General features: G+C 42.5%; 1 protein-coding gene across 3 annotated transcripts in view; it reads right to left on the bottom strand.

Annotated features, from left to right (window-relative positions):
* Positions 1–23,935: 23,935 nt before the first annotated feature.
* ECT2 (epithelial cell transforming 2) overlaps positions 23,936–27,768 on the bottom strand; it is a 51,596-nt gene continuing 47,763 nt past the window's right edge. For all 3 annotated transcript variants that reach the window (XM_066601300.1, XM_066601315.1, XM_066601307.1), the window contains one exon: positions 23,936–24,680. In XM_066601300.1, the coding sequence (XP_066457397.1) occupies positions 24,600–24,680 (81 nt within the window). In that variant the 3' untranslated portion in view covers positions 23,936–24,599. The remainder of the gene's footprint in view (positions 24,681–27,768) is intronic.

Here is a 27,768-nt window from a genome sequence, read left to right as displayed (position 1 = left end):
TGGTTGGCTTTAGAAGTCAGTAAAATTGATTTCTAGCAATCTGTTGTGTATGGAGCTTCGTGATATTCTGTTTGTTGATATTTGCTGTCGGGAGAATTATTTTTGTGACTCTAGATGTTTTTTACATTACAAAACATTAATGAAAGTAAAACATACTGTCTACACGATGTATCAGACTGCAGGACCTCCAGCAATGCAGTTACCAGTATTAATTCAGAACTGCACAGATTTTTCGTTTTGATCATCGTATGCTAATATTACATGGCCAGGAACAGAGCATTTGTTAGTACAGAGCTATCAGTCAGAGATGCAGCTCGCTGTTCATGATCTGTTGACAGTAAGAAAGATGGCAGTTAATTATACATTTTCTTGTTACGCTTTGCTAAAATGTCTACTTCTGAAGTTTGTATTAAGTGGAAAAGGAAGATGTGTGAAATCCTCTAACATATTCCACTTTCTAATTAGTAATCACTGCCGATTCTACTGACACACCAACTGTAAGATACAAGTTCCGAAAACAGACATTTTGAGAATCAATTATCCTCGTATTTATATTCACTTCTAGATAAACTGTAATGCACAGTGACAAACCTTGCCAGAGCAGACAGTAATCACAAGGCTACGTTAGTTCATTGACCATTTGGGCAGGTGCTTTCTAAAGTACCAAGAGTTTTATGTACTCCTTTATACTAGGCTAGGTACACTTGGATGTAACTCACATTAGACAGACATGTGTCCATCTGCTGTCCACTATACATGGACAATTCATCTGGAAGTGGCCCAATATTGATTTTCTCTGTGTTCCAATGTCTTCCACAATTCAAAGAGATACTAACATGTTATTTGACTTATGAACAAATTTGTCCCAGCGTGGTTTTTCAGGAGAAATGAAGGGTCAACTGCAACTTTGGAAAGTTCCCTGATAATTTTCAGTAAGACTGAGAAAAATCAATTGCCTGTGTGAGGGTATATATATATATTGCCATATGTTCTTTATACTTTTATACCTATATGCAAGTTTTATTCAATTCCAAATGAGAAAAAACTTAAATGTCGCCTTACATCAGATATCCCAAGGCTTTGCAAGAAGATGTTCTAGAAATTCAGAGAAGATACCGAACCAGACGCAAGGACGCATGTACTTGGCTGTTTTCCCAGAAGCCCATATCAAGATGTTCAACCATGTACATAATTTTCACTGTCTTAGGCCCGAAATCCGGACTTCTTAGAATTAAGTGGGTGATTCTTTGTACTGGAGTTAATTAAATATGTGTTTTTCTGTACGTAGGCCAGAGGCGCCAGTATCAAGATAATGACTGTTATATGATTTTCACTGTCTCAGTCCGCAAATCCGGACTTCCCATATATGGTTATGAGCCCATCACCCCGTAGTGGGGAGGGGACAAAGTGTATAAGATCTCATGTAATCTGTAATAAAGCACGTCGACGTCAGCCGAGAGCCATGTCCCGTGTGAGAAACTATACCAGACCTCTGTGTGGTGTCTATTCTTACGGCCGGCAACGGGGCAAGTGGGGTGGGCCCGATTGGTGTTGCACTTAGAATTTTAACCCTCATAAATGGCGCAACCAACTGGGGCGGTAAAATCGGAGCTTACAGCGCATTCCACCCGGATCCACGCTACTGAGAAACCGTCCTGCTGCAAACCGAGCCTGATCAACTCACAAGAACTCCAGGTAAGACAAACATATATTTATGTTGTGTTTTACACTGCGAGTCTTGCAGCAGGACTTACTATCTGTGGTTTGTGACCGGACGGATTGGGTTAAGAGTTCTACACGGTAACTCGTGTGGGCTTCGGGTTTGCCGTCATGGACCACTGACCGTGATATGCGCACCAATGGCTCACCCAGAAACTAGTCTGTAGTTTATTTGTACTTTGAAGTCCATAGCGTTTTAGCGATAGTGGAGATTGATTGTTTGTTGTATCTGCAGAATTTATTTTTTTTTCCTCTTACTTTTCATTTTGTCTCACAGACGAAGGAACCCTCCGTTTGAGTTTATTTAATTGTTAATGGTTTAGAGGAGAGGGAAGCACTCTGTAAGACAGGTCCCATTGACGAAGGAACCCTCCATTTTAGTGTAGTTTAGTTGTTGATGGTTTAGCTGAGGAGAGGGATGTACTCTTTGGGACTGGTTCCATAAGAAGAAGATGCCTTCGGTTGTATTGCCATATATAAGGGGCTGACAATTCGGGTCAGAAGGATTCACTCTATGGAGCGTGTTATTATTATTATTGTTGTTGTTGTAATATGCGTAAAATCTTATTAAAGAAGATAGAGCCCCTCAAGGGCTGCCGCCGTGTGGATGAATCTGTAAAATGTAAGAAAACTCTAATGAAAATGTGTGACACCGACCCGCATGGTAGATTACAAAATGGTGTCTGGATGGAGGTCTTTAGGACCGAGAGGTGCCTTGGAAGACCAAGGTTTGCTAGGAGCAGAGAGAGAGACAGTCAGAGAAAGTTACGTATATACACATTATTTGTTTAAGAAAGTATCCGTAAGTGAAATGTTGAAAAGTACAGTAAGTGATCAAGAGGGCGTCAGGAGAGTGTCTATTGAAGGTTATATTGGCAGTTAGGTAGGGGAGAGAAATAAGGGGAGCAGGCAAAGTCGATAAGTAAGTTACAATGCACGTGATTTGTTGGTAAAGAGAGATGGAAATGTGTATAATACAAGATAGATAATAGATAATATGTATAATCCATACTAGGTGGATATATGTGTGTATATATATATATATATATATATATATACTGTAGTGCAAATAGTTAACAGCTTGCTCTTAGGGGAGAAGGCTTGTTGACATGTAGCTGCGACTCTGTGTAGCCTTCCAAGGTCAGGAAGATAACAGCGAGAGAGAAAATTCAATAACAACCCTGGATAATATCTCTGCTTGCGTAAAAGGAATGAAGGCTTGAAATGAATTTAATTAGTTATACTGTCTTAGTAGGCAGGGAAATATAGTAATTTCTAATGTATATTCTTACTTATACAGGGGTTGAAAATGAATGTTGCAAGGTCCCAGGATATGTGTTAATTATGATTTTAAAATGCAGGCAATAGTTTGAGCTAAAACTTATTCAGTATGCATTTCATAGTCGCGGAGAGATTTGTTTTGAAAAGGTGGGGGCTTTCAGATTCACTCTGAGCTCAGGGTCACAAGGGGGGTTGAAAAATACCCAGAGATTCTAAAACACTTCAGCGTTTAATACAGCATATAATAGCTTCAGTAGATAAGAAATACAGAATATTTCAGTCACTCAGCAAACTTTTTCACATAATTTGTCATAAATAGCGTTCATTCACAATCTCATCTCAATAGAATTATGTACTTTATAAAAATAATAGCACTCACCTCAATGTTTTTCAACTGATGTATGTATGTTTGCCAAACTTTTTTTGTCCGTGCATCTGTGTGTACTGATACACCTCCAGGGGGTGACGGAGCAAACTTGAGAGCATGGATGGATGAGAGTTAGTGACCCGTGTTCGAGCTGTGGTGGAATGTGTGATGTGGATAATTGACTGGGGATAAAAGTCCTACCCCATGCATGGGACTTTGCTTGGTTGAGATGTGGACGTGTAGACGGTTAAGCTAAAATGGAGCTGAGAAGACGGACGCAGTGTGCCAATATCGAAGGGGTGGAGCTAGATGATGTAATAGTACGTAATGTTTCATCCTTCTTGTCCAAGGGGGGGGGGGTGAGGATTTTGAGCAGCTAGTTTTTTTTTCCTGTTTTGTTTTTTTTCTCCTGTCTGAGATTTGATAAGAAATTGCAGGCAGGAACAGACTAATAATGAATTCACTTAAAGGGATATCACATTTCAAATATTAGTAGATGTTTTGTAGATTTTTCTGTCCCGATGTAACTCATGTCTGTTATTGGTGCTAACATCTTACAGGCCTTATCTGCTTCCATCAAATCTTTTTACAATGTTATACTACCTTGAAACCGGGTGCTCTTGTTCCAATTGCGTACCCTGTTTCAAAGGGGGGGAGGAATAGGCGTAGGTGATCTAGGTATTGCAAGTCAGCCATTTTAGGTATTGCAAGTCAGCCATTTTAGGTATTGCAAATCAGCCATTTTTAAATTTTTTGCAAGTCATTTTTAAATTTTTTAAATTTTTTGCAACAAGGTTCTAATCTTTTTGAAATAGAATATCAGCCTGATTGTCTAGCATTGATGCAACAAGAAAATTTAAGTTTTAAAAAGTTACTCAAAGCCCTTGTTAATAATGCATATTTTGAGTTGTTTTTTATAGATGGTACCCAGGGTGATTGACGACTCCACACTGGATATACGGTGGTTACACAACAAGAAGTCCTAAAAAGCAGAATGTCTCCGCATGTCGCAGTACAAGAAGCGGAATTAAAAGCACTCACGGAGGCGTGTGGAGTGGCCACAGGTAAGACGGCAAACATTTACACTGACTCCCGGTATGCATTTGGCATAGCTCATGATTACGGCCCAACATGGAAGGTCAGACAGTTTTTTACCACAGCAGGACAGCCAATTAAAAATGTTGCAGCGGTGCAGTCTCATGGAGACCCTACTTCTACCTGACAAAGTGGAAAGCTCACACCAATTCCTACACCAGAGAAGCAAGAGGCAACGCCATCACAGGCCAAACAGCAAAAGCAGCGGCGGCCGTGGAAGAAAGAAGAAAAGAAGAATTTGATAAAAATCTTGGACTTTGATAAAAATCTTGGACTTTGATAAAAATCTTGGACTTTGATAAAAATCTTGGACTTTGATAAAAATCTTGGACTTTGATAAAAATCTTGGACTTTGATAAAAATCTTGGACTTTGATAAAAATCTTGGACTTTGATAAAAATCTTGGACTTTGATAAAAATCTTGGACTTTGATAAAAATCTTGGACTTTGATAAAAATCTTGGACTTCGATAAAAATCTTGGACTTCGATAAAAATCTTGGACTTTGATAAAAATCTTGGACTTTGATAAAAATCTTGGACTTTGATTATAACTTTGGACTTTGACTAAAACTACAATTGGACTAAAAAGGGACGGCGTATGGTGAACAGTCAACAGCACTTGACCACCATAGTCCCTGTGCCCCATGATGGCCCAGCTGACGCACGGAAAGACTTGAACGAGGACGGGTGGCTCCTTGGTTTTCTGTAGCTGCTGCATCATTTGTCCAGTTTTGCATGATCTTTGCCGTAAGCAACAGGGCAGAAGTAAATTTGCCACATCACACTTGCCGGGGCCACTCTACCCATTTCAGGGATTGCAAATTGGCTACACTCAGCTCCTACTTGTTGGGAAGCATGAATATGTGCTTGTTGTTGTTAATGTTTTTCAGGTTGGAGACCTACTCTGTTACCAAAGTAAATAAGCAGGTAATCGCACAGAAGCTCATGAATGAGGTAATCCGCAGATATGGGGTGCCGGAAGTGATTGAGTCAAACAAAGGTACACACTTCACAGGTGAAATAATGCAACACATCATGTCTGTTTTGGGTATTTTCCAGGCTTTTCACACACCCTACCATCTGCGGAGTAGGGGGAAAGTAGATACAAAAGACAATGGAGGAAAATGGGTAAATTTTGAATTGAGTGTCTTTCTATTAGTTTTTCTTTTTCTCCAGGAGGATACATGTCACAGTAGCAGAGTTTGGGGAATGATTTTCTTGTTAATTTTGTCCTAGGTTTCTCCAAGGAATTGTTAGTAATGTATTCTGTAGTCTCTGTTTTTCTCCCAGGTCCTACAGATGAGTGTCACAATCTGAAACCAGGTGACAGGGTCTATGTGAAAAAGTTTAAGAGACAAACCCTGGTTTGAATGTCCCTACCAGATGTTGTTCACCCAACTGCAGTCAAGCTCGAAGGAAAACCCACTTGGATCCACACTTCGCACTGAAAGAACTAATGATCCTGCATATCCTTTACATGCTATAATGTGGTACAATTCTTCTAACACACACCTTTGACTACTGTACACTAGCCCCTGTTTCAGAACAAATTAATACAATCGAATGTGCAATATGAAGCCTACACTGAGGGTGAGAATCCAACACCGCATCGTGCTAAGAGAGAAGTTGACGTTCAAGGTGGTAACTTTAATCCACATGTACACATAGATGCAATAGGAGTGCCAAGGGGGGTGCGAGATGAATTTAATTCTAGAGATCAGGTTAAAGCAGGTTTTGAGTCCTTATTTGCTATTGTCACTGTTAATAATAATGTAGATTGGATGAATTATATCTATTACAATCAGCAGAGGTTTGTAAACTACACCAGGGATGCTTTACAAGGGTTAGCTGACCAGTTAGGGCCCACTGCATCCATGACGTTCCAAAATAGAGTGGCCGTGGATATGATTTTAGCAGAAGGAGGTTGGGTATGTAATTTTCTGTATGTGTATTATCCCTTTGATCAAAGAGTATGAGTAAGGGACTGGATAATGTGACCAAAATTTCCCTTGTTTGAAAAAGATGAAGAGCCAGTTCCGATAGTGCCAACCAGGTACGTTACCAGAAGAATGGAGAGATGGACTAGTACTGTGTCTGCCTCAGTCTCATAAGATGGACTGTCAGTGGACTTCCCATTTGCCTAGGGAAAGTGCAGAAGACCTTAGGTTCCGGCGAGGGCACACCCTGTGGGGTGTTAACTTGTACAGATAGAGGGTATGGAGGCCCGGAAATAAGCCCAGGGAATCCATGGCCTCCTGAGGTGAGGTAGGGATCCCTCCCTTTTAGGAGTAGGGACTTACGGGCAGTGGAGAAACCCTGACGCAAGGGAGAGACGACCGAGGAAGAATGCAAGGTCTGATGCTTGATCTCCATATTAAGTTTTTTAGGGGGGTTTGTGAGGGTATATATATATATTGCCATATGTTCTTTATACTTTTATACCTATATGCAAGTTTTATTCAATTCCAAATGAGAAAAAACTTAAATGTCGCCTTACATCAGATATCCCAAGGCTTTGCAAGAAGATGTTCTAGAAATTCAGAGAAGATACCGAACCAGACGCAAGGACGCATGTACTTGGCTGTTTTCCCAGAAGCCCATATCAAGATGTTCAGCCATGTACATAATTTTCACTGTCTTAGGCCCGAAATCCGGACTTCTTAGAATTAAGTGGGTGATTCTTTGTACTGGAGTTAATTAAATATGTGTTTTTCTGTACGTAAGCCAGAGGCGCCAGTATCAAGATAATGACTGTTATATGATTTTCACTGTCTCAGTCCGCAAATCCGGACTTCCCATATATGGTTATGAGCCCATCACCCCGTAGTGGGGAGGGGACAAAGTGTATAAGATCTCATGTAATCTGTAATAAAGCACGTCGACGTCAGCCGAGAGCCATGTCCCGTGTGAGAAACTATACCAGACCTCTGTGTGGTGTCTATTCTTACGGCCGGCAACGGGGCAAGTGGGGTGGGCCCGATTGGTGTTGCACTTAGAATTTTAACCCTCATACCTGTGCAAATCATAGCCTTAAAGCGACCTTCCGATCCTGGCCAAAAGAAAGACAGTCGAAACACTGTTCAAATAGACTAAAGATGCATACTGTGCATCAGGCAAAGACATGCTGATCTAACTGGCCAAACTACACAAACCTGTGGAAGATGCGAGCATCGATCCTGCTACCTCTTGCAAGCAAAGCGAGTGCTCTACCATAGGAGCTTCTCCTCTTTGAAAAAAAAAATGCAATTTATTTCCTCCTTAATAAATTGAAAACAAGGGAGTTGGCAGAGTAGATGGGCCTAGGAGTCTAAGCGAGTGATTCGTTAAAACCAGGTTTCTGTCATGTGTAAGGTGACCTGGATAACCACTACACTACAGAAACTGACTGATGGCTCCTTCGGAGTGTTCAACATTTTTATAAATGTTTTGCAGGAGGGAATTGATGGGAAACTGATCAAATTTGCCGATGACACATAGGAGGGATAGGTAACACTAGGGAAGAGAGAGAGTATTCAAAAAGATCTAGAAAAGCTTAAACAGTGGGCGGTAACTAACAGAATGGAGAAATGCAAAGTCCTACATCTGGGCAATAGAAATGAAAAAAAGCACATACAGAATGGGAGGAATTGGGCTAAGCAGCAGCACATGTGAAAAAGACTTGGGTATACTAATAGATCATAGACTGAACATGAGTCAACAATGTGATGCAACAGAAGAAAAAGCAAACACAATTCTGGGATGTATTAAGAGAAGCATAGAGTCTAGGTCATGTGAGGTAATTATTCTACTCTACTCTTCCTTAGTCAGACCTCATCTGGAATACTGTGTCCAGTTCTGGGCACCCCACTTTAAAAAAGACAGACAAACTGCAGCAAGTTCAGAGATGGTGAGCGGTCTGCAAATCATGTCCTATGAGGAACGGTTAAAGGATCTGGGAATGTTCAGCGTGCAAAAAAGAAGGCAGAGAGGAGACTTAATAGCTGTTTACAAATATCTGAAGGGCTGTCACACTGCAGAGGGATCAGCCCTATTCTCATTTGTACAAGGAAAGACTAGAAGCAATGGGATGAAACTGAAAGGGAGGGGACACAGATTAAATATTAGAAAAAAACTTTGACAGTGAGGGACAAATATCTGTCTGGGATGATTTAGTGATTCCTTCACTGAGCAGGGTGTTGGACTAGATGACCCTGGAGGTTCCTTCCAACGGTACCATTCTATGACTACTATTAATTCACATCTACACTGGTTAGTACTGCTGGACTCCCTAATGAGTTTGTTTCTCAGTCCGTGTTGAGGCTTAGTCACATGAGCGCTTTAAATACCAGAGTTGCATCCAAGCTTGAAACAGATAGAACTTTACCCCATTAAAGTGACAGCGTATTCTTGTGATTCTCAGACCAAAATCGCCTATTAACCCCTTAAGGACATGGCCTATTTTGGCATTGAGGACCAAACGATTTTTTTTAGATTTTCATCTCCCTTTTTAAAAAGCCACAACTTTATTTTTCTGTCAACACTGCTATATAAGGGCTTGTTTTTTGCGTGGCGAACTGTAGTTTTTATTGGTGCCATTTTTGGGTACATAGACTATATTGTAAAACTTTTAGTATTTTTTTTATGATTGCAGGGAGAGAAAACACATCAATTCTGAAATAGATTTTTTGTGTTTTTTTAAAAGGCGTTAATTATGCAGCATAAGAGACACACATTTTTTCTGCGGGCCGGTAAGATTACAACGATGCCAAATTTTTTTTAGGTTTTTCCACTTTTCTGCAATAAAACCCCTTTTTTTGGAATTTTTTTTTCTAAAATCGCTGTATTTAAAGTCCTATGACTTTTTTATTTTACCATGGACTGAGCTCTATGAGGGCTTATTTTTTGAGAGACAAGTTGTTCTTTTTATTAGTACCATTTTGGGGTGCATACATTTTTTTTGATCACTTTTATTGAGTTTTTTCGGGAGGCAAAATACTAAAAATTTGCATTTTGCCTCAGTTTTTAGCGTTTTTTATGCTTTTTGTCGTACAGGATAAAAAGCATGTTCAATTTATTGAATGAGTCTTTACGGACACGACGATACCAAATATGTATTTTTTTAAAATTTTTATGCTAATATGGGAAAAAGGCATAAAAAAGTTTAACATTTTTATTTTTTGTACATTATTTTGATCTTTTTAAACCATTTGTGTTTCTCTCCTTATCGCTTATTACAGCAATCACAGGCACTGGCAATACAGGACGCTGGTATCTGGCGTCCTGTTGCCATGGCAACCAGCCGGGCTCTCTGTGATAACATCGCGAGAGCCGGATGCAGTCACAGAGGGAGTCTACTTAGATTGCGTCAGTAAAGGGGTTAACGGGGGGGGGCACATCTCTGATGCACCCCCGCTGTTGCAGCAGGAGGCGGGCTATCAGTGACAGATGGCTCCCGCTGTGGGATAGCGCAAGATCTGTCATGATCTCACACTATTCCTATGACGTAAAGGTACGTCATTTTGCGGGAAGTACCCCGCTCCCATGACGTACCCTTACGTCATACGGAGGGAAGGGGTTAAAAAAATAAAATGCAGTCTCATGCAATGCTAATGCATCCCATTTTTTCCCATACTTAAGATGAATTTTCACTGTCACATCACCCAGTGAATGGAAATCAAATGGGCCACCTTCTGTTTTTCTTTATGCGTGTAAAAAACTGAAGTTACGCATACACAAAAAAAAAAAATGTTTCTGTACACTTATGTGAAGTGTACAGAAACATAACAGCCAAGACTCCTCCCATCAGTTCTAAGAGATCCAAGAATCAGGGGAAAAAATAGAAGTTATAGTGACCAGTAATATTATTTCTCATGTACGCATAGCAGTTTAATGTGAATAGTCAACTGAAAAGTATGCTTTAACTTTTTTTTTTTCTAAATACACAGTGGGCCACATTTGCCAACACTAAATAAATTCATACAAAAAAAAAATCTACCTATTCTTCTGCAGGATGATTCCCTCACCCAAATTCTCCAGCCAGGTATTAAATTTGTTGCATACAAGGCAACATGATAGCTCCTAGGTTATACAACAATACTACTTTGACATCTCAAAAATGGCTCATGACTGTGGGCTCCTTCACACTGGTGATCGCAATATCGCAGTGAGAAAATCATAACTTTTTCCCGCAATTTTTGAGCGTCAGGGCTGTTTTTTCTCGCAAAAACCATCACTGCCACTTGCGATTTTCTTTCACGTTTTTTTTTCACACAATTGTCACGATTTCTTTATGCGTAAGTCAATAGGACTTGCTAATGTTAAAAAGGCATTGCACGAGAATTCCAAGTTTGTGCTTTGCAAAGCAATAAAAAGGAGCCTTTGTCGTTTTCACTCACTGTCACATTGCACGAAAATCGCGCAATTTTATCACCAGTGTGAAGGTGCCCTAAATATACTTTCAGATGTGCCCTATGAAGATGAGGTCTGTGTGCTTTATTAAAAGAAAAACATTTTCTACCATCTCTACAACGTCCTAGACATTTTATTTTAATTCACTCTTGTAATTTACTTTACTGAATGTGCTGTCTGTTGTCAGTAATATGTCAGCTGTACATCACGGAAATGAGAACTATGTATTGCTGAGCATATATGTGGCTCTAATACCTCCTCGGATATATTGAGATGTTCCTGGTCTGCAGCATCCAGATATTTTTTTGGAAATCCACCAAGGGGATATTATCCTCATTTAAAGTTACTGGCACTGAAAGGGTGTCCCACCCAGCAAGAGGTGGAAATTGGTTTAAAAAATTCCTTTTAAGAGAAGCTCATTAGATAATGCGGTTACAAACTAGATTTCTACGCGGTCTAAAAATTAAATCTGATTTTATGTTTATATACTTACTAGCTGATATACCCAGCTTCGCCCAAGTTAATTTGGTACTGGTGTTTATCTGGTATTCACAAGGAAAATCTTATAAAGTCGCGGTTACTTTAGCGATACCGGGAAAACATATGTTCACCATTTTGCATAGTTCTCTGCGTTACCCAGGAAACACCACGGGGAGGTAACCATGTGACGTTTCCTTTATATAAAATGACCTCAGGAAGTGAGAGAATTAGATTACGTACATAAAATTTGGACACATTCTTTTGCGCTTAGAATTGAATAATCGAGATGGGACCCATTAGCTTTTCCTGTTTATGACATAATCAATGCTCCTGCCAAATTTCCCATTTCTATGACACCGGAAAGTGAGAAAATTAGATTCCGCACGTAAAATTTGGACACCAATTCTTTTGCGCATAGAATTGAATAATGGAGTTAGGACCCATTAGCATTTCCTATTTATGACAATCAATGCTCGTGCTATATTCCCGTTTCTATGACACCGGAAAGTGAAAAAATTACATTCCGCACGTAAAATTTCGACACCAATTCTTTTGCGCTAGAATTAAATAATCAAGTTGGGACCTATGAACTTTTCCTATTTATGACATAATTAATGCTCGTGCCAAATTTCATGTTTCTATGACATTGGGAAGTGAGAGATTTAGATTATGTACGTAAAATTTGGCCGCTAATTCTTTTGCGTATAGAATTGAATAATGGAGTTGGGACCCATTAGCTTTTCCTATTTATGACAATCAATGCTCGTGCTATATTCCCGTTTCTATGACACCGGAAAGTGAAAAAATTACATTCCGCACGTAAAATTTCGACACCAATTCTTTTGCGCTAGAATTAAATAATCAAGTTGGGACCTATGAACTTTTCCTATTTATGACATAATTAATGCTCGTGCCAAATTTCATGTTTCTATGACATTGGGAAGTGAGAGATTTAGATTATGTACGTAAAATTTGGCCGCTAATTCTTTTGCGTATAGAATTGAATAATGGAGTTGGGACCCATTAGCTTTTCCTATTTATGACAATCAATGCTCGTGCCAAATTTCCTGTTTCTATGACACAGGAAAGTGAAAAAATTACATTCCGCATGTAAAATTTCGATGCTAATTCTTTTGTGCATAGATTTGAATAATCGAGTTGGGGCCCATTAACTTTTCCTATTTATGACATAATCAATCCTCGTGCCAAATTTCACGTTTCTATGACACCGGAAACCGAGAAAATTAGATTCTGTACTTAAAATTTGAACGCTAATTCTTTTGCGCATAGAATTGAATAATCAAGTTGGGACCCATTAGCTTTTCCTTTTCATGACATAATCAATGCTCGTGCCAAATTTCCCGTTTCTATGACACCGGAAAGTGAGAAAATTACATTCCGTACGTAAAATTTTGATGCTAATTCTTTTGCGCATAGAATTGAAAAATCGAGATGGGACCCATTAACTTTTACTATTTATGACAATCAATGCTCGTGCCAAATTTCGAGTTTCTATGACACCGGAAAGTGAGAAAATAACATTCCGTACGTAAAATTTGGACGCTAATTCTTTTGTGCATAGAATTGAATAATCGAGTTGGGGCCCATTAACTTTTCCTATTTATGACATAATCAATGCTCGTGCCAAATTTCGAGTTTCTATGACACCGGGAAGTGAGAGAATTAGATTCCATATGTAAAATTTGGACGCTAATTCTTTTGCGCTAGAATTAAATAATCGAGTTGGGACCCATTAGCTTTTCCTATTTATGACAATCAATGCTCGTGCCAAATTTTACGTTTCTATCACATTGGGAAGTGAGAGATTTAGATTATGTACGTAAAATTTCGACGCCAATTCTTTTGCGCTAGAACTGACTAATCGAGTTGGGACCCAATTACTTTTCCTATTTTGGAGATAATCTATGCTTGTGCCAAATTTCATGTTTCTACATCGGGAAGTTGGAGAACTTTTGGCGAGTCAGTCAGTCAGTGAGGGCTTTCGTCTTTATATATATATATAGATATGCCTTTGTATTGTTTTTCAAGTAAGGGCCCTAATAGAGGTCTAGGGGCCGTGGGTAGAAGCCAACATGACAGGGTTAACAGGGAGTGGAAAGGTAAGGGCTAACAGGAGGTAGAAGAAAGGGAGAGGAAGAAGGGGGTAGGAGAAATCAAGAGAGGAAAAAAGTGGGAACGACAGTTGGAGGAAGAAGCAGAGAAAAGAAGTTTCTACTTACAAAATGGATCTGGATGCTGTTCTCAAGCAGTTTCGTACTGCTGTCCGTGGTCCTGAATGGCTGAAGCAGACAATGTGGTGAGCCTGCCAATGCTACAGAGAAGAGGCCGAGGAGATCTTGTGCCAAGAGCCCACCGTTGTTTAGGGAACTCTTCTGAGGACTCTCCAGGCAGAGTCTCTTTTACATCATGTCAGGAGGGAGAATCAGCCTGGGAGGAATGCCATGAGACGGCGCCGCACAGAGCTGTGTTCTAGGCTTCACTTTGAAAAATAACACACGGCTGGCACCAGAGACACGAAGGGAAGCTCACCTGGAGATGCAGCGGTCACGGGGCTTCCCTGTCATCTGGCAGGAGGAAGAGGAGAAGAGGATTCCCAAGGGCCAACGAGAGTCGGTCCGGAGGTTAGCGTAATCGAACGGCAGTCGGCCAGTCCTCCAGCACAGTGGAGGGATTCGTCACAGCAGGGTAAAAGTCAGGAATGTGTGTTGGCAATGCAAATTCGCTGGGAGTTGCAGATTTAAGCATATCTGCTCCCATTGCAGTGGAACATCACACGGGGCAACCCAGTGCCTCAAAAAAAGATGGCTCCATTTTTAAATAGGTACCCAGATAGAGTTAAAGCAGAGTTGTTGTTGGGTTTTCGTGAGTGTTTCAAAATTCCACTCCCTTTGCATCGGGTCCCCTTTTCTAATAAAAATCTCCGGTCTGCATTAATGTATCCAAGCTGGAGGAGGTGCTCTTAGGCTGCATGTCGGGCCTTTCAGGGAACCTCCTTTTCCAGATTTTATAGTTTCTTCCCTAGGTGTAGACCCCAAAAAAAGAGCTGAATAAATTTTGGTTGATTCATCATTTATCGTATCCAAAAGGTGCATCGGTCAGTGACAGTATCGATCCAGAGCTTTGTTCCATAGTATATACATCATTTAATGCCGCAGTTACTTGGGTGTGAAAACATGGAAGGGGGCATTATTGGCATAGACAGATATTGAGTTGGCTTTTTGCTTTCTCCTGGTTCACCCAAAAGCATCTAATTGTTTGGATGCTACTGGGAGGTGGAAATATTGCAGATAGGAGTTTGCCTAGGGCCCGTTGGATCAGTAAGATTATGCTGCGATATTTGCAATCTCTGTTGGGGAAGCTTAATTGTGTGTAGGATAATGCCTATGGAAAGCGACTTGTCAACATTTGGCGGCTGCTAAGTTGGGAGTAATGAGTAATCATTTCAGAGTCAATTGATAATTTCGACTGCAAACCGTTTACAGACGCAGTAGGCAGTTCATGGTTTGGCGTATTTTTTTCAAGGACAGTGGTGCACTGATCAATGGCCTAATGAGTGGGTCGAATCAGATTTATTGAGGAATTTGGTGGTGCTTGAGCTTTTCCCCATTATTGTCACGGTCACACTATGGGCTGAATGATTTCGCAATGAGAAAGTTAGGTTTCATTGCAACAATTTGGGGGTAAGTTCAGGCTATTAATAGCTTAACGGGGTCCTCCTCCCCCCCCCCCCCCCCCAATAATAAGTTTGCTGCATTACTTGGTGTTATGCATTCAGTAACAAAGATTGTGGTTAGTGGCGGTACATGTACCGGTTGTAAAAAAAAAAATTCAATAGCGGATTCTCTCACTTTCAGTGGGAGCGTATTCGATCGTTAGCTCCTGAAGCAGAAGAGGAAGGGAGGATGAGCCTGCCACAGCTTTGGAAATTGGTCGGCAAGCAGCGAATCATCTGGGTTCTCGCATCTTTAGCATCGGTGACTTTAACAGCTCATGAGGCAGCTAGAGGGGAACGGGAAGATTGGGTCGTTTCGCTAGATGACACACAGATGGATGACAGGGTGTGAGCTTTACGGTATTGGCTGGGAAATGCATCCACGGCAGGCTGGTCGGTAGCTCAAGTTAATCGCTTCATAGCAACTTTGGCTTTAAGGGAGGTTAAAGACGTGACAAAACTATTTTTAGTAGGCCAGGCCCTGAAAGGTTTCTGAAAAGGAAATGGGCGAGCGGACAAATGCGGGTACGTATCTTTTAAAAAAATTGTTAGAACGGTTGGGGGTAATGATGGAAAAAGTGTGTAGTGATGCTTATGAAGTGGCTTTAATTAAATGCCTTTTTTCAGGGCATTATGTTTGGGGGAATTAGTTACTCTGAGTAAAAAGATGGGAGGTGGTTTGTGGACGGAGAATGTGTTCTCCTTTGAAGATTGTCTAGAGCAGACCTGGGCAAAGCACGGCCCGCAGGCCACATCCGGCCCGCTGAATAGCTCGGACCGGCCCGCAAAGAGTGTCCTGGTGACTCACCAATGAGTCCGGTGTCAGCAACGGGAAGCAGCGAAACTAAGGCCTCATGTCCACGGGGAAAATCGGGCCCGCTACGGATTCTACATGTAGAATCTGCAGCGGGTCCCTCCTGCCCCGCGGACATGAGCGCTGAAAATAAGAATAAATGACAATAAACTCACCTCCCATCCGCTCCGTTTCTTCTCTTCGCCGCGGCGTCATCTTCTCTCGTCGCGGCCGGATCTTCATTCTTCGGCTCGGCGGATGTGCACGATGACGTCGGTGACGTGCCCCGCGCATGCGCCGGGCCGAAGCAAAATGATCCGGCCGCGGCTGAGAGAGGATGGCGCGGCGCCGAAGAGAAGAACCGGAGCGGGTAAGTAAAATGTGATTTTTGTGTCCCGCGGATCCGGACGGCTTCCATAGGCTTCAATAGAAGCCCGCGGGAGCCGTCCCCGCGGGAGACCCGCATGAAAATGGAGCATGGTCCAGATTTTTTCATGCTCCATTTTTTTTAAAATCACTTTTATTGACGATCCGCGGGTATTTATCTACCCGCGGGTGGTCAATGCATCCCTATGGGGTGCGGATCCGCGCGCGGGAGAAGAGTTAAAATCCGCTGCGGATTTTAATTCTTCTTTTCCCCGTGGACATGAGCCCTAAGTGATGCCACTGTAACTTCTGAGTGGAGATGGGAGTGCTCCTTACCGCTCCCCTCTCCATTGGCAGACACGGGGGCCGCGCCGTAAAACGGGGTGAAACACCGGGTGTTCACCGCGCCGTATTACAGCGCCATTCATTTTCAATGGCGGCCGTATTCTGGCCGCAAATCGGGCGGCTGGAATACGGCCCCATTAAGGCAATGTGCATGGAGCCTTCGTATGTTGGTCTGGCCCTCTAAAACCATTCCAATTTCTCATGTGGCCCCATGGGAAAATTAATTGCCCACCCCTGGTCTAGAGGTATGGAGCGGTCATTCTAACACCAAGTGGAAAAAGGTCAAAGGATCATTATTGGGTGAACTGTGGGGGCATTGATCTGTCTGGTTAATTGCATAGGTGTCTACAAGAATTAGTCAAAGGTAGTTTTCCTTTTGTCCAGATTTCAATTTATAGCCGATTTCCGCAAGGCCTTAATTAGCTTGAGAGTCAACAGTTCCCTATTTGAATCCCATTCCTCTCGGGTAGGGGCAGCAATGGAGGCGACAAGTTGGGGCCTGGATTCAGAAGTGGTAAAGGGGAATAGTAGATTGGAATCCAGACGGTAGAAGTCATATGTCCGGCCGCATTTATTATTAGGTAAAATTACAAGGGTGGGGCGAGAGCAACGCAGTGGGAATCTTAAAGGGGTTGTCTCACGCCGAAACGTTTTTTTTTTTTTTTCAATAGGCCCCCCGTTCGGCGCGAGACAAACACAACGAATGGGTTAAAAAAAAAAAAAAAGTTTAGTACTTACCCGAATCCCCGCTCTGCGGCGACTTCTTACTTACCTTACCAAGATGGCCGCCAGGATCTTCACCCACGATGCACTGCGGCTCTTCTCCCATGGTGCACCGTGGGCTCTGTGTGGTCCATTGCCGATTCCAGCCTCCTGATTGGCTGGAATCGGCACACGTGACGGGGCGGAGCTACGAGGACCAGCTCTCCGGCACGAGCGGCCCCATTCACCACGGAGAAGACCACACACCGCAAGCGCGTCTAAAATCGCCAGAAGACGGCAATTTTAGACGGATCCATGGAGACGGGGATGCTAGCAACGGAACAGGTAAGTGAATAACTTCTGTATGGCTCATATTTAATGCACGATGTATATTACAAAGTGCATTAATATGGCCATACAGAAGTATATAACCCCACTTGATTTCATGAGACAAGCCCTTTAACATTTGATTTTAGTTACGTTTTGCGGTATTTTTTCTTTTTTTATCTTGCAGATCGACACCTGGCTCTAGTATAGATACTGGGCTGTTCTTATGTGCACTGGGGTGCTAAGAGGGCAAACCACTGCCCAAGCTGGAGAGTTTTGCACAAGACGTCGTGACAATGTGGATAAGACTGCGCGGAATGGCATGTTACAGGGTTCTTTTGGGGTACATCACTTTGTGGGTTTAGACAGGGTCCCTAACATCTTAGTATTGCATGTCAGGGGGAATGACTCGGGTTGTAGGCTGTTTCGGGAACTTACGTGGGCGTGGGATATTCAATAGGATATCCTGCACCTTTAACTTTTATCCCCGGGCTGATTGTCCTATGTAAGATGTGGCGCAATGAGAGATCGGTGGAGAGGCTGAACAAGGCATGGGTAAAGTTGAATAGAGCGATCTCTGGTTTTGTGGCTTAGAGAGTGTCCGTTAATCGAATTTGGAGTCTGGACATGGGAATTTCTGTTGTCGTGATGGTGTCCACTTAAATCATAGTGCGCATAGGCAATCTAGGAGGGGCTCGATAGAGTATTAGAGTTGTGGGGTGCGTCGCACGCTCCAGGTGGTCAAGTTGTCTTCAGTGTGGTGTGTGGGGGGTTCCTTGGAATCGGTTATAAAATAGTTTAGGGAAGGAGGAGCAAGATGAGGATAGCCACCTTCCCCCTTTTATTGGATGGTGTGTGTTGGTGTCTGGTACGTCTTCACTCTGACAAAGAGCACCTTAAGAGAAGGTGGTGTTTAATAGCATTATAAGGGTTAGTGGTGCTTCAGAGCTGGTTGAGTGCAGCTGGAGGTAGTTGGGATATTTATCGTTAACTGGTGAAGTCAGATTTTGGGGCTGCAAGGAGCTCCTCTTCGGTGAATGGTTGATTAGTTTTGTTAATTGATTATTGTTAAAGTGTTTGTAATAAAATGTCTTTGATCACCAAAATTATCCCAAAACAATAAGGGTTTGTTATTTAAGGAGGTAACCATTGTGGGGTTGATCAGTTGGATGGTTTCTGAGGTCATGAGTCAACAGCAGGTAACGATTCAGGTACACCCAAGTCATGTGCTTCATTTCCTCATTATTTATTTATTAGTAGGAGTGGCCATGCTTTTGTTAGGTCATATCCTGTTGCCTGTAAATTATTTGCTTCTTGTAGAGGCTACATGCTAATGATTAAGGGCAGCACCAGACAGGTGTTTTTTTGCATGTCCAATACACAGAATAGGAGCCATTGATTTCAATTGGTTTGTTCTCATTTCCTTCTTTTGCACATGCATTTAAAAAATGCAGCATCATCAACTTCATGATGCACAATTCCACTCAGGAAAAAAAAAAACAACACACACACACACCTGGGACTTATTACGTTAAGTTTAGGCCGCCCATAGACAGACATGGGCGTTCACAGCTGAATTAAAAGCATGTGGATTTGTTTTGCAGACCTTTTGCTCCAGAAAACAAAATTGCAGCATGCTCCATTTTGAAGTCAATGGAAGCCATCTGATCCGCGCCCCGTCTGCAGGAAATTAGAAAAAAAAAATAATAATAATCAAGCCCCATATCACGCATGCCCATGCGAAGTTTAGGCCTTATGCACACAACCCCACATGTGGCTAATTTAGCAGCGTTAAAAAAAAAAATTGGAACCATCTGAAACATTGAATGCCAATGTATTCAGATGAGCGATTTTTAGCCACTTAAACATTGTTCCGGGAAGAACAGGACATCGGCGACCGTTTTAACACCCTGTATGGAAATATAGGTCCTGTCTTATCTTGACGGGATATGCTGGAGGCTCCCAGACATCTAGAGGAGCTGAAAAAAAAAAAAAAAAAAGAGAGGGGGAGGGAGTTTAGCTGCGTCCAATGCTGGGAAAAGAAGACAGCTACTTTTATTTAAGCATTACAAGCCACTCCAAGGTTTTCTGTCAACTGAAGAACTTCCACGTTGCAGCATATATTTTCGCCGAAACACCACAGCAGCCCCTGTAAATGGACGAGAAAATGCCAATTTACATCCGTTGAGCGTAAAAACGCATACATTGTGTGAATAAAGCCTTATGCTTCTTCACACGAGCGGATATGGGACTGCCGTGAAAACGACGACTGGCCGATAAATGCTACGTTGAGGGGGAAAAATTTGGTGAACGGGCGCACAAATCAAACATTTGTGCGCCTGCTCATATGGCCTGGCGTCACCAGGACATCACCTATTTTCCCTCTTGTTCCTCCTCGCTCGTTCTGTGCAATGGAAGGGGCGTGGCATGGGCAGAGCTAAGCGCCGATTCACCCCACCTCCTGCCATTGATGGCTATGGACAGGGAAAGGGAGGGTACTTAGTTCCACCCACATCCCACCCCTTGTCCATAGCCATCAATGAGAGGAGGCGGGGCAGACCAGTGCTTAGCTCCGCCCCCACCTATTGCACAGAACGTGCAGGGAGGAACGAGAGGCGAGCCTGCATGGGGGGGGGGGGGGAGAAGGAGAAGAAGAACAGAGGGAGGGAGTTTAACAGCCATGCTGCTAAACTGCCTCTTACCTACGGACGCTGCCATGGGCTTCCGTAGGAGCCCATGCAGCAGTTGAAGTATTCCCTGCCCAAAAGATAGTTCCAGGACCATCTTTTGGGCCCGACGTAAAAACGTCCTGCACTATATTGGCTTCGCTGGGCGTTTTTATGTCTCAGAAATACGCCCATGTAATCTGATGCATTGGAATCCGTGAAAACAGCCAGCTGATACGCGCTCATGTGAAAGAAGCCGGAGGGTAAGAAAGATCTTTTTCTTTTAATATTAGAAGTGCTGCAGCTATATACATTTGTTTTTTCACATTGCCTTCCTGAGAAACCGGCTTGGCGTTGTTCTCCGTGCGCTCCCCTTATGGGAGGTTGGCTGCTTGGCATAACGCTGTGGGTCAAGATTTTTGGGAAGCTGCATTTTACCTTTTTACTGTTTATAACTATGAAAGTATTTTACCCATAGCAACCAATTAGAGCTCAGCTTTCATTTCACCAGAGCAGTTTCGGAAAAGAAAGCAGAACTGATTGGTTGCTGTGGGCAACAACGGTGTCCTTTTAGACAGTTTTGATTAATGAGGCCTAGTAGGTGGTGATCCCTCTGGCTGGTTGCCCAATTATGCTCTTATGTAAGATGTGAAATAAGGTCATTTCATTTTGACACTATGTATTAAAGGGCAAATGTGTGTCAAATTAGTCATTGTATAGGTTGAGTGAGAGTTTTTTTCTTATTTAGTCAAAGCATGAAATGTGTGTTTTGTATACAATGCCTAAGGGAATTATGTAGCATCTATAAATATTAAGCATTCTATAGAATGACAAGTACCGTTTAGGCAAAGTATGAAAAAGAGTGCAGGATTTTCTTACTGGAAGAAAAAAATTTTTTTTTTTTTAAAGAAAAGTATTGACCAAGCAGTGTGCAGTGCCTGCGTCCTTTTTGGGTTCGGGGCCTTGCGTGAGCTCCCTTTGCTCTGTCAGATTTTCAAAGTAGTAATGAGCTGGATGGGTCCCAAAGAGCTCTGGCAGCAGGCGCAGCACCGCCAGAGACACAGGTCCATGTGTTGGCAGCACACGGGACCCTGAAGTGGACCTGCGTCCCACCACCATGTAGTGACAATGTCCCGCTGACACACGGGGAGCCAGGCCTGTGGTCGCTGGTGTCCAGACAGTGTGTTAGCGCAAGTGCAGTGGAGGAGCGGGACAGCTGGAGCTGAAACTGACAGCAGCGACTGACCGGGGACTGTAGTAGTGCACCTTGGAGGAGGAGGAGGAGGAGGAGGAGAGGTGGATTATGGGAAACTAGAGGATTAGGGTTGATTGTGCAAAAGGTGAAATATCTTTGTGTGATGGAAAAAAATAAAAATAAAAAATTCCCATCCACTGCTGGAGGGATTATTTTATAGTTTTCCTGGGTGATCTGTTCTATACAATCCCAATAGGCAAACTGGCAATGTGTGAAATATTCATCGCTTCATACTAGAAATCTCATTTTTGGCGTATTATACAATGACTCATTTCTCACACAACCCCCCCCCCCCCCCCAAATGAAAGGATATTATTTCACACTTTGCCTAAAACATGTTAGGCCTCATGTCCACGGGGAAAAGAAGAAAAAAAAAAAAAAATCAGGCCCGCTGTGGATTCTTCATGGAGAATCCCGCAGCGGGTCCCTCTTTTCCCACAGACATGATGCCAAAAAATAAGAATTTACTCACCTGTCTGGATGCTGCGGACCTGCCCTCTGTCGCGGCCAGATCTTCTTTCTTCGGCTCGGCAGCTGTACTCGGCACGTCGGCAGCGTACCGCGCGCATGTGTCGGGCACTCAATTTTGTTTTTGAACTCCTGCTCTCCCGCGCGCGGAGAGCAGAAATTCAGGCGCGGGTGTACCGTGGATTCGGACGGCTTCCATAGAGGCCTGTGGGAGCCGTCCCCGCGGGAGACCCGCACTAAGATGGAGCATGTCGCGTTTTTTTCCCCCATACACGCAATCCGCGCCTGAAGGCGAAAATGACATCCGCAGGTATTTAACTACCTGCGGGTGTCCAATGCATCCCTATGGGGAGCGGATCACGCATGCGGGAAAAACGCTGCTGATTTAAAATGACAATTTACCTGTGAACATGAGGCCTTAGACGTTCCATAAAATACCTTGGCATATTCTATACAATTTTCACATTTTGTAACATATCAGAAGTGCAAGAATATCCTGGCTACCAAGTATCCAAAATCCCCTGCAGCAAAAGGCTTAAAAAGGAAACCACGACAGTAATCAAAGTTATCAGTTTAGCAATTTATTTATATACAAGTTACTGACCACACAAACCGTTTTAAAATAAAGCGACTTGCTTTTTCCCCCCCTAAGGGATTAGACTTTTCTAGGACTTGAAGAGCAGCTGATACTTGACATACCAAATTTCCTATCCTAAAACAAACTAGTACTTGGAATAGTAGTGTTAGTACACGGAGCCAGAGACTCGCAGTTCCCTGCAGGAAACAAGTGGACTACAAATAAATATATGTGTGACTGGTTAAAGCAAAAAACATTCAGCATTGTCTTAACCCTTCACTTTTAAATATTAAAAAGTAACAAAACCAAACCATTGTACTTTCTACCTACTGCAGGGGTCTCTGGGTACGCTCCATTATGTCTATCATTGTAATCTGAAAATTACTCACAAAAATGCTCTACAGAAAAAAAAATTTAAAAAAAAAGACTATAGCCAGCAAAAGCTGGGAAAAAACCCAAAATCTTAATTCCTGCACGTACAGATCTGCACAACAATTCGTATAAAAAGCGAGATCTCCTCAGTCCATTTTCTGTGCACATGTCCTGAGAAATATGGATTCTATGTAGTGTCTCAAATCAGACTCCTCTTTGGTACAGGGACCGTTTAAAAGGTCATCTCTTCCATCTCAAGACCCTAGCAACCACCAGGTTTTCTCAGCATGTCCCCATGCATTGCACAAAGATGAAAACAGGTATATATAAAAGTCAAGAGCTCCAATGTCCTGAGCACACTAATTAGTTATATACCCGGCCCAACTTGTGTCTGCATGACCTAAACAAGCTAATCTCCCAGTGTTGAATCCTATACGGTTACATCCCTTGTGGGCATGCCTGCTTCCAACTATACCCCATAAAGAAATGCTAATAGTGTTTAAAGGGGGTCATATGTAACATGACCCCTGTCTGCTATGCATACATTTTTCCAGTAGGTGATGCAAGATGTCATCCTGTAGGAACGGCAGAATATTTATATACAAAAAGGACCAATGAAAAATTTTACCATCATAATACATAGACTGAAATCTTATCTAAAACAGAGATGAAAATGAGCTGCTTGCTTAGCATGTACATAAAATGACTTAAATGGGTTTTCCAGGAAAATACTATTGATTACTAGAGATGAGCGAACGTACTCGATAAGGCCAATTTCGCAATCGAGCACCGCGATTTTCGAGTACTTCACTACTCGGGTGAAAAGATTCGGGGGTCGCCGGGGGGGGGGGGGGGGGGGGGGGCGTGGTGGAGCAGCGCGGAACAGGGAGGGGGGGGAGCTCTCTCCCCTCCACTCCCCTCCCCTCTGTAACCCCCCGCTCACCCACGGCGACCCCCGAATCTTTACACCCGAGTAGTGAAGTACTCGAAAATCGCGGTGCTCGATTGCAAAATCGGCCTTACCGAGTACGTTCGCTCATCTCTACTGATCACCCATTCTCAAGATAGATCATCAATAGTTAATTGTGGACCCCAGCTGATCAAACAATCGGGCGCACCTACTTCCAGTGCCACAATACATAGGGGTTGGAGCAGAAGCTGCTGCTCAGACCCATGTAGTGGCTGGTGCTTATAACTGCAGGCACAGTTCCCAGCAATTCTAATGAGACCCCCAGCCTGCAGTTACAAGCGCCAGCCACTACACTAGGGTCAGAGCGTCAGTTTCCACTTTGACCCCTGCGTATTACGGCACTGACAGCAGCCACCCAATGGGCCGATTGGCTAGGGTCCTGATCGGCACACCCCAGCCGATCAACTATTGACAGACTGAGGCTAGGTCATCAATGGTATTTCCTTGAAAACCTCTTTAAAAAAGTTATCCTACATGCACAGATGATAGAAACAAACATTTATAATGCACAGACGCAACATGAAAGATTGTCTGTCTTTGCCTTGCACTTTGGATAGAGCACATTATCAGACATATTGCAAAATTAAGTCTTCATTTTCATTTGAAGTGCTACTGTGAAGTACCATACTGGGACGACAGTCTAAGAACAGCCAGCTGCTTTAGTCAGTTCTAGCAATAAAAAGAATCTTCATTCCTCAGATAAGATGAGTTGTTGACCGGCTGAAGGTATGGTACTTCCGCTCAAACAGATTCACCATTGAAGGAGAAGGGATATGCTGTAAGGGCAAAGAAAATACTTATGAGTATAAAAACCACAATATGCAAGGAGGAATGGGCTCCTTAAAGGAGTAATAAAGACTTTCTATGGAAAGACTATTGAAACCAGAAACCCAAGCTGTGCAACTGTCACCACGGTGGGGAGATTTGGCTTTCTTTCCAAGTTTTAATCCAAAATTAATTACTTTTCCTTCCCCTGCAGATATAAGTCCTATTTTCCCCCAAAACAATGTTACATATTGCAGGTGACCAGACTGGATGCAAATCTCTGAACAAGACAACTTGCTGTTAAAAAAAAAAACCAAAAAAAACAAAAAAAAAAACACTATTCTAGTTATGGATATCTAACTTTTCAGATAACTTTAGAATAAGCTAGTGTGTATGGATAAGGAATGAAAAAAAGGTTTAGTATGGTGTCAGCCAGTAGAGCAATGTGTGATTGTTGTCAGTGAGAGAAACCAAGTAATCTTGCAGATATGATACCTTTTAATGGCTAACAAAAATACATGATGTTACAGCAAGCTTTCGGGGATATCGCCCCCTTCGTTCATTAGCCTGACGAAGATTTGTACCCAGTAACAAGATTACTTGGTTTTTCTCAGTGAGAACAATCAGATAAGGAACAACACTGCACCTGGCCATCAAAGGACTCCAATTCTCCTCTCTTCCATGAACTTGTAGACCGCTACCACACGGGCGACGTGATATCGCACCAAGAAAATCGTAGCGATATCGCATTGGTGTTGTGTGCATAATCGCTGCGTTTTCTTGCGGTGATTCAATGAATGGCTGCGCTGCGTGCTCAGGAACCAATCACAGGCAGAGCTTGCTGGAGGCGGGGATTTTCAAAGCTCTGCAGGAGAACCTCAAGCAACTGCCAGGAAGCTTCAGGGGATGCACGCAGAGAGGTGATATATATATGCCTAGCTAGGGCTTAGTTTAGGGCTTCTACAGTAGGACTTTCTAATGAAAACGTTGCATCGCATCACATCATATTTTCGTGTGATGCAACACATAGGAAGGCTCCATAGGGAAACATGGGCTACAAAAAAAATAAAATAAATAGCTCATGTGGAAGAACCCATAGGAAAGCAATGGCTCTACATACATGCAATTTGTAGCACTGTCACATTGCGACAAAAATCGCGCAATTGGCGCTATGGGCAGCATGAGTTAGCACCCTCCTATACCTCTTCTCAGTCTCATCTGTATTAATAGAGAGGGGCATCACTTGCCAACAGGCACTGACCGCAAGTTAGAAGGAACTGGGACCCTTAAAGAACAGCACTCTAGAGAGACTTTTCAGCAGGAAAATATAATTTTAGGCAAATCAATGATTGGCTATTAGAGAAGCACAATTTTGAAAAACTAATGAGTAGGGTTACATTAATTTGGGGCATTTGTGCCAGAGAACAGTGTACACCATTCTGTCTGGCATAAATGCCAGGAAGCTAGAGAAGGACTGCTCAAACCAAGACCTTATGGGTTTCCATTTGAGTATTGGAGCTTATGCTTCTGTCCAAGTTTTCTGCCTGGATTTCGGCAATCCAGACTGAAACCTGTGACAAAACCAGAGGACTGAATATAGTGTGAACAAGGTCCCAACAAGGTTTCCCTTTACCGATAGCAGAAATATTGAAGATGTGGAATGGATAAAAGAAAGCTCAACGATTCAGCTGTACTAGAAACCTCTCCCAAAATAGGTCAGCCTAAAAACTACCGATTCACAGCTGAAAGCCACCATGTAATGTTTAACAACAGGAAGACTTCAACTAAAATAGGCTTTAAAATCCTTGGAAAGAAAGGCTGAATCAAAAATCGTGTCTTAAAAAGGAGTCTTTAATCCCAAACTATGGACAAGTTACCACCAGATCTCAGATGGTCGTGTTCACACATCAAATGTATGGAGCTCACACAGGTAAGTGGTTCACAGCAAGGGCTCAGATGGAGTTATGGCCGCTGAGCCCTGGCCATTCTGTCCTGTATAGTCTGTAGTATAAATTGTGGGAATTATTTGTGTTTCACCCAGCTGACTAGTAGCATATAACTGAGGGGTAGACTGGCTTGCTTCTCCTTTCAAAGAGCGAGATAGAGCACTCAATATGCCACAGGACCTGGGACTCAGTGAGGCCCCATCAAGGGAATTAGATCGTTGCACTGTAGTGTGTTTAGCTGGTCCGTTTATGTTGACTGTAGAGGAAGAACGCGTAATCTATAAACAGGAATGAATCACTTGTTAACAGGGAGGAAGATACAGTTTAAAGTGTATCTGTAGAATTACGGTAGATTTTTAAATAGTACATGTTAATACATTAACGTCATAGATCTCTCATTAAAGGCCAGAGTGGCATCTTATTGCCCTCCTTTCTCTTCCTGTAGGCTCTCTGTAGACGCTCAGCCCCCCAAAAAATAAAGATTGTATAAAACCATAAACTGTAGCCACTCATCAAGTGTTGTGATAGAGGGAAGAACAAAAACAAAAACGCTAAAATGTGTTTTTTGTATAAGGGAGCAAATTTTCATATGCACTTTTTAAAAGCCAAAACCTTTTCTGTCCGCATAGCCGTATAAGAGCATGCTTCTTGCATTGTACCAATCTGGGATGCAAATGGGGAACTGTACAGTTTTTTGGCGCAGGTTTTGAAGCAGCCTTTCCACTGCGGAAATATCACAGAATTTCTGTGCGGTCCTGCAGCAGACATTCCGCGAGATTGCCGTCCTAAAAAACCTTCATGGAAAATATTTGGGTTTTGGCATCGCTGTATTCAAGGAACCATAACTCCTATTTTTCCACGGATGGAACTGTAAGGCTTTGTTTTTGCATGACAAGGTTTTTATTGGTACCATTTTTGGGTACATATGATTTTTGAAGTCATTATTATTGCATCTGGGAGTTTTGGATAACCCCTTCAAGCCAAATACAGAAGTGGGTCCATCAGAAAGGAGAAGTATAAGTCCTTCATTTCTCATTCCTTTTCAACCCCCCTCTTGGCTTTGGCTCAAAAAACTGCCATAAAAACCTATGAAAAAAACTCCTTTTGGGCTCTTATGGAGACCTTCTAAATAGGGGTAAACCCTATATACATA

The sequence above is a fragment of the Eleutherodactylus coqui genome, chromosome 1 (assembly GCF_035609145.1).
Source record: "Eleutherodactylus coqui strain aEleCoq1 chromosome 1, aEleCoq1.hap1, whole genome shotgun sequence".
NCBI lineage: Eukaryota > Metazoa > Chordata > Amphibia > Anura > Eleutherodactylidae > Eleutherodactylus > Eleutherodactylus coqui.
Note: the sequence above shows the minus strand (reverse complement) of the source record. Positions and strands in the feature narration are given on the sequence as shown.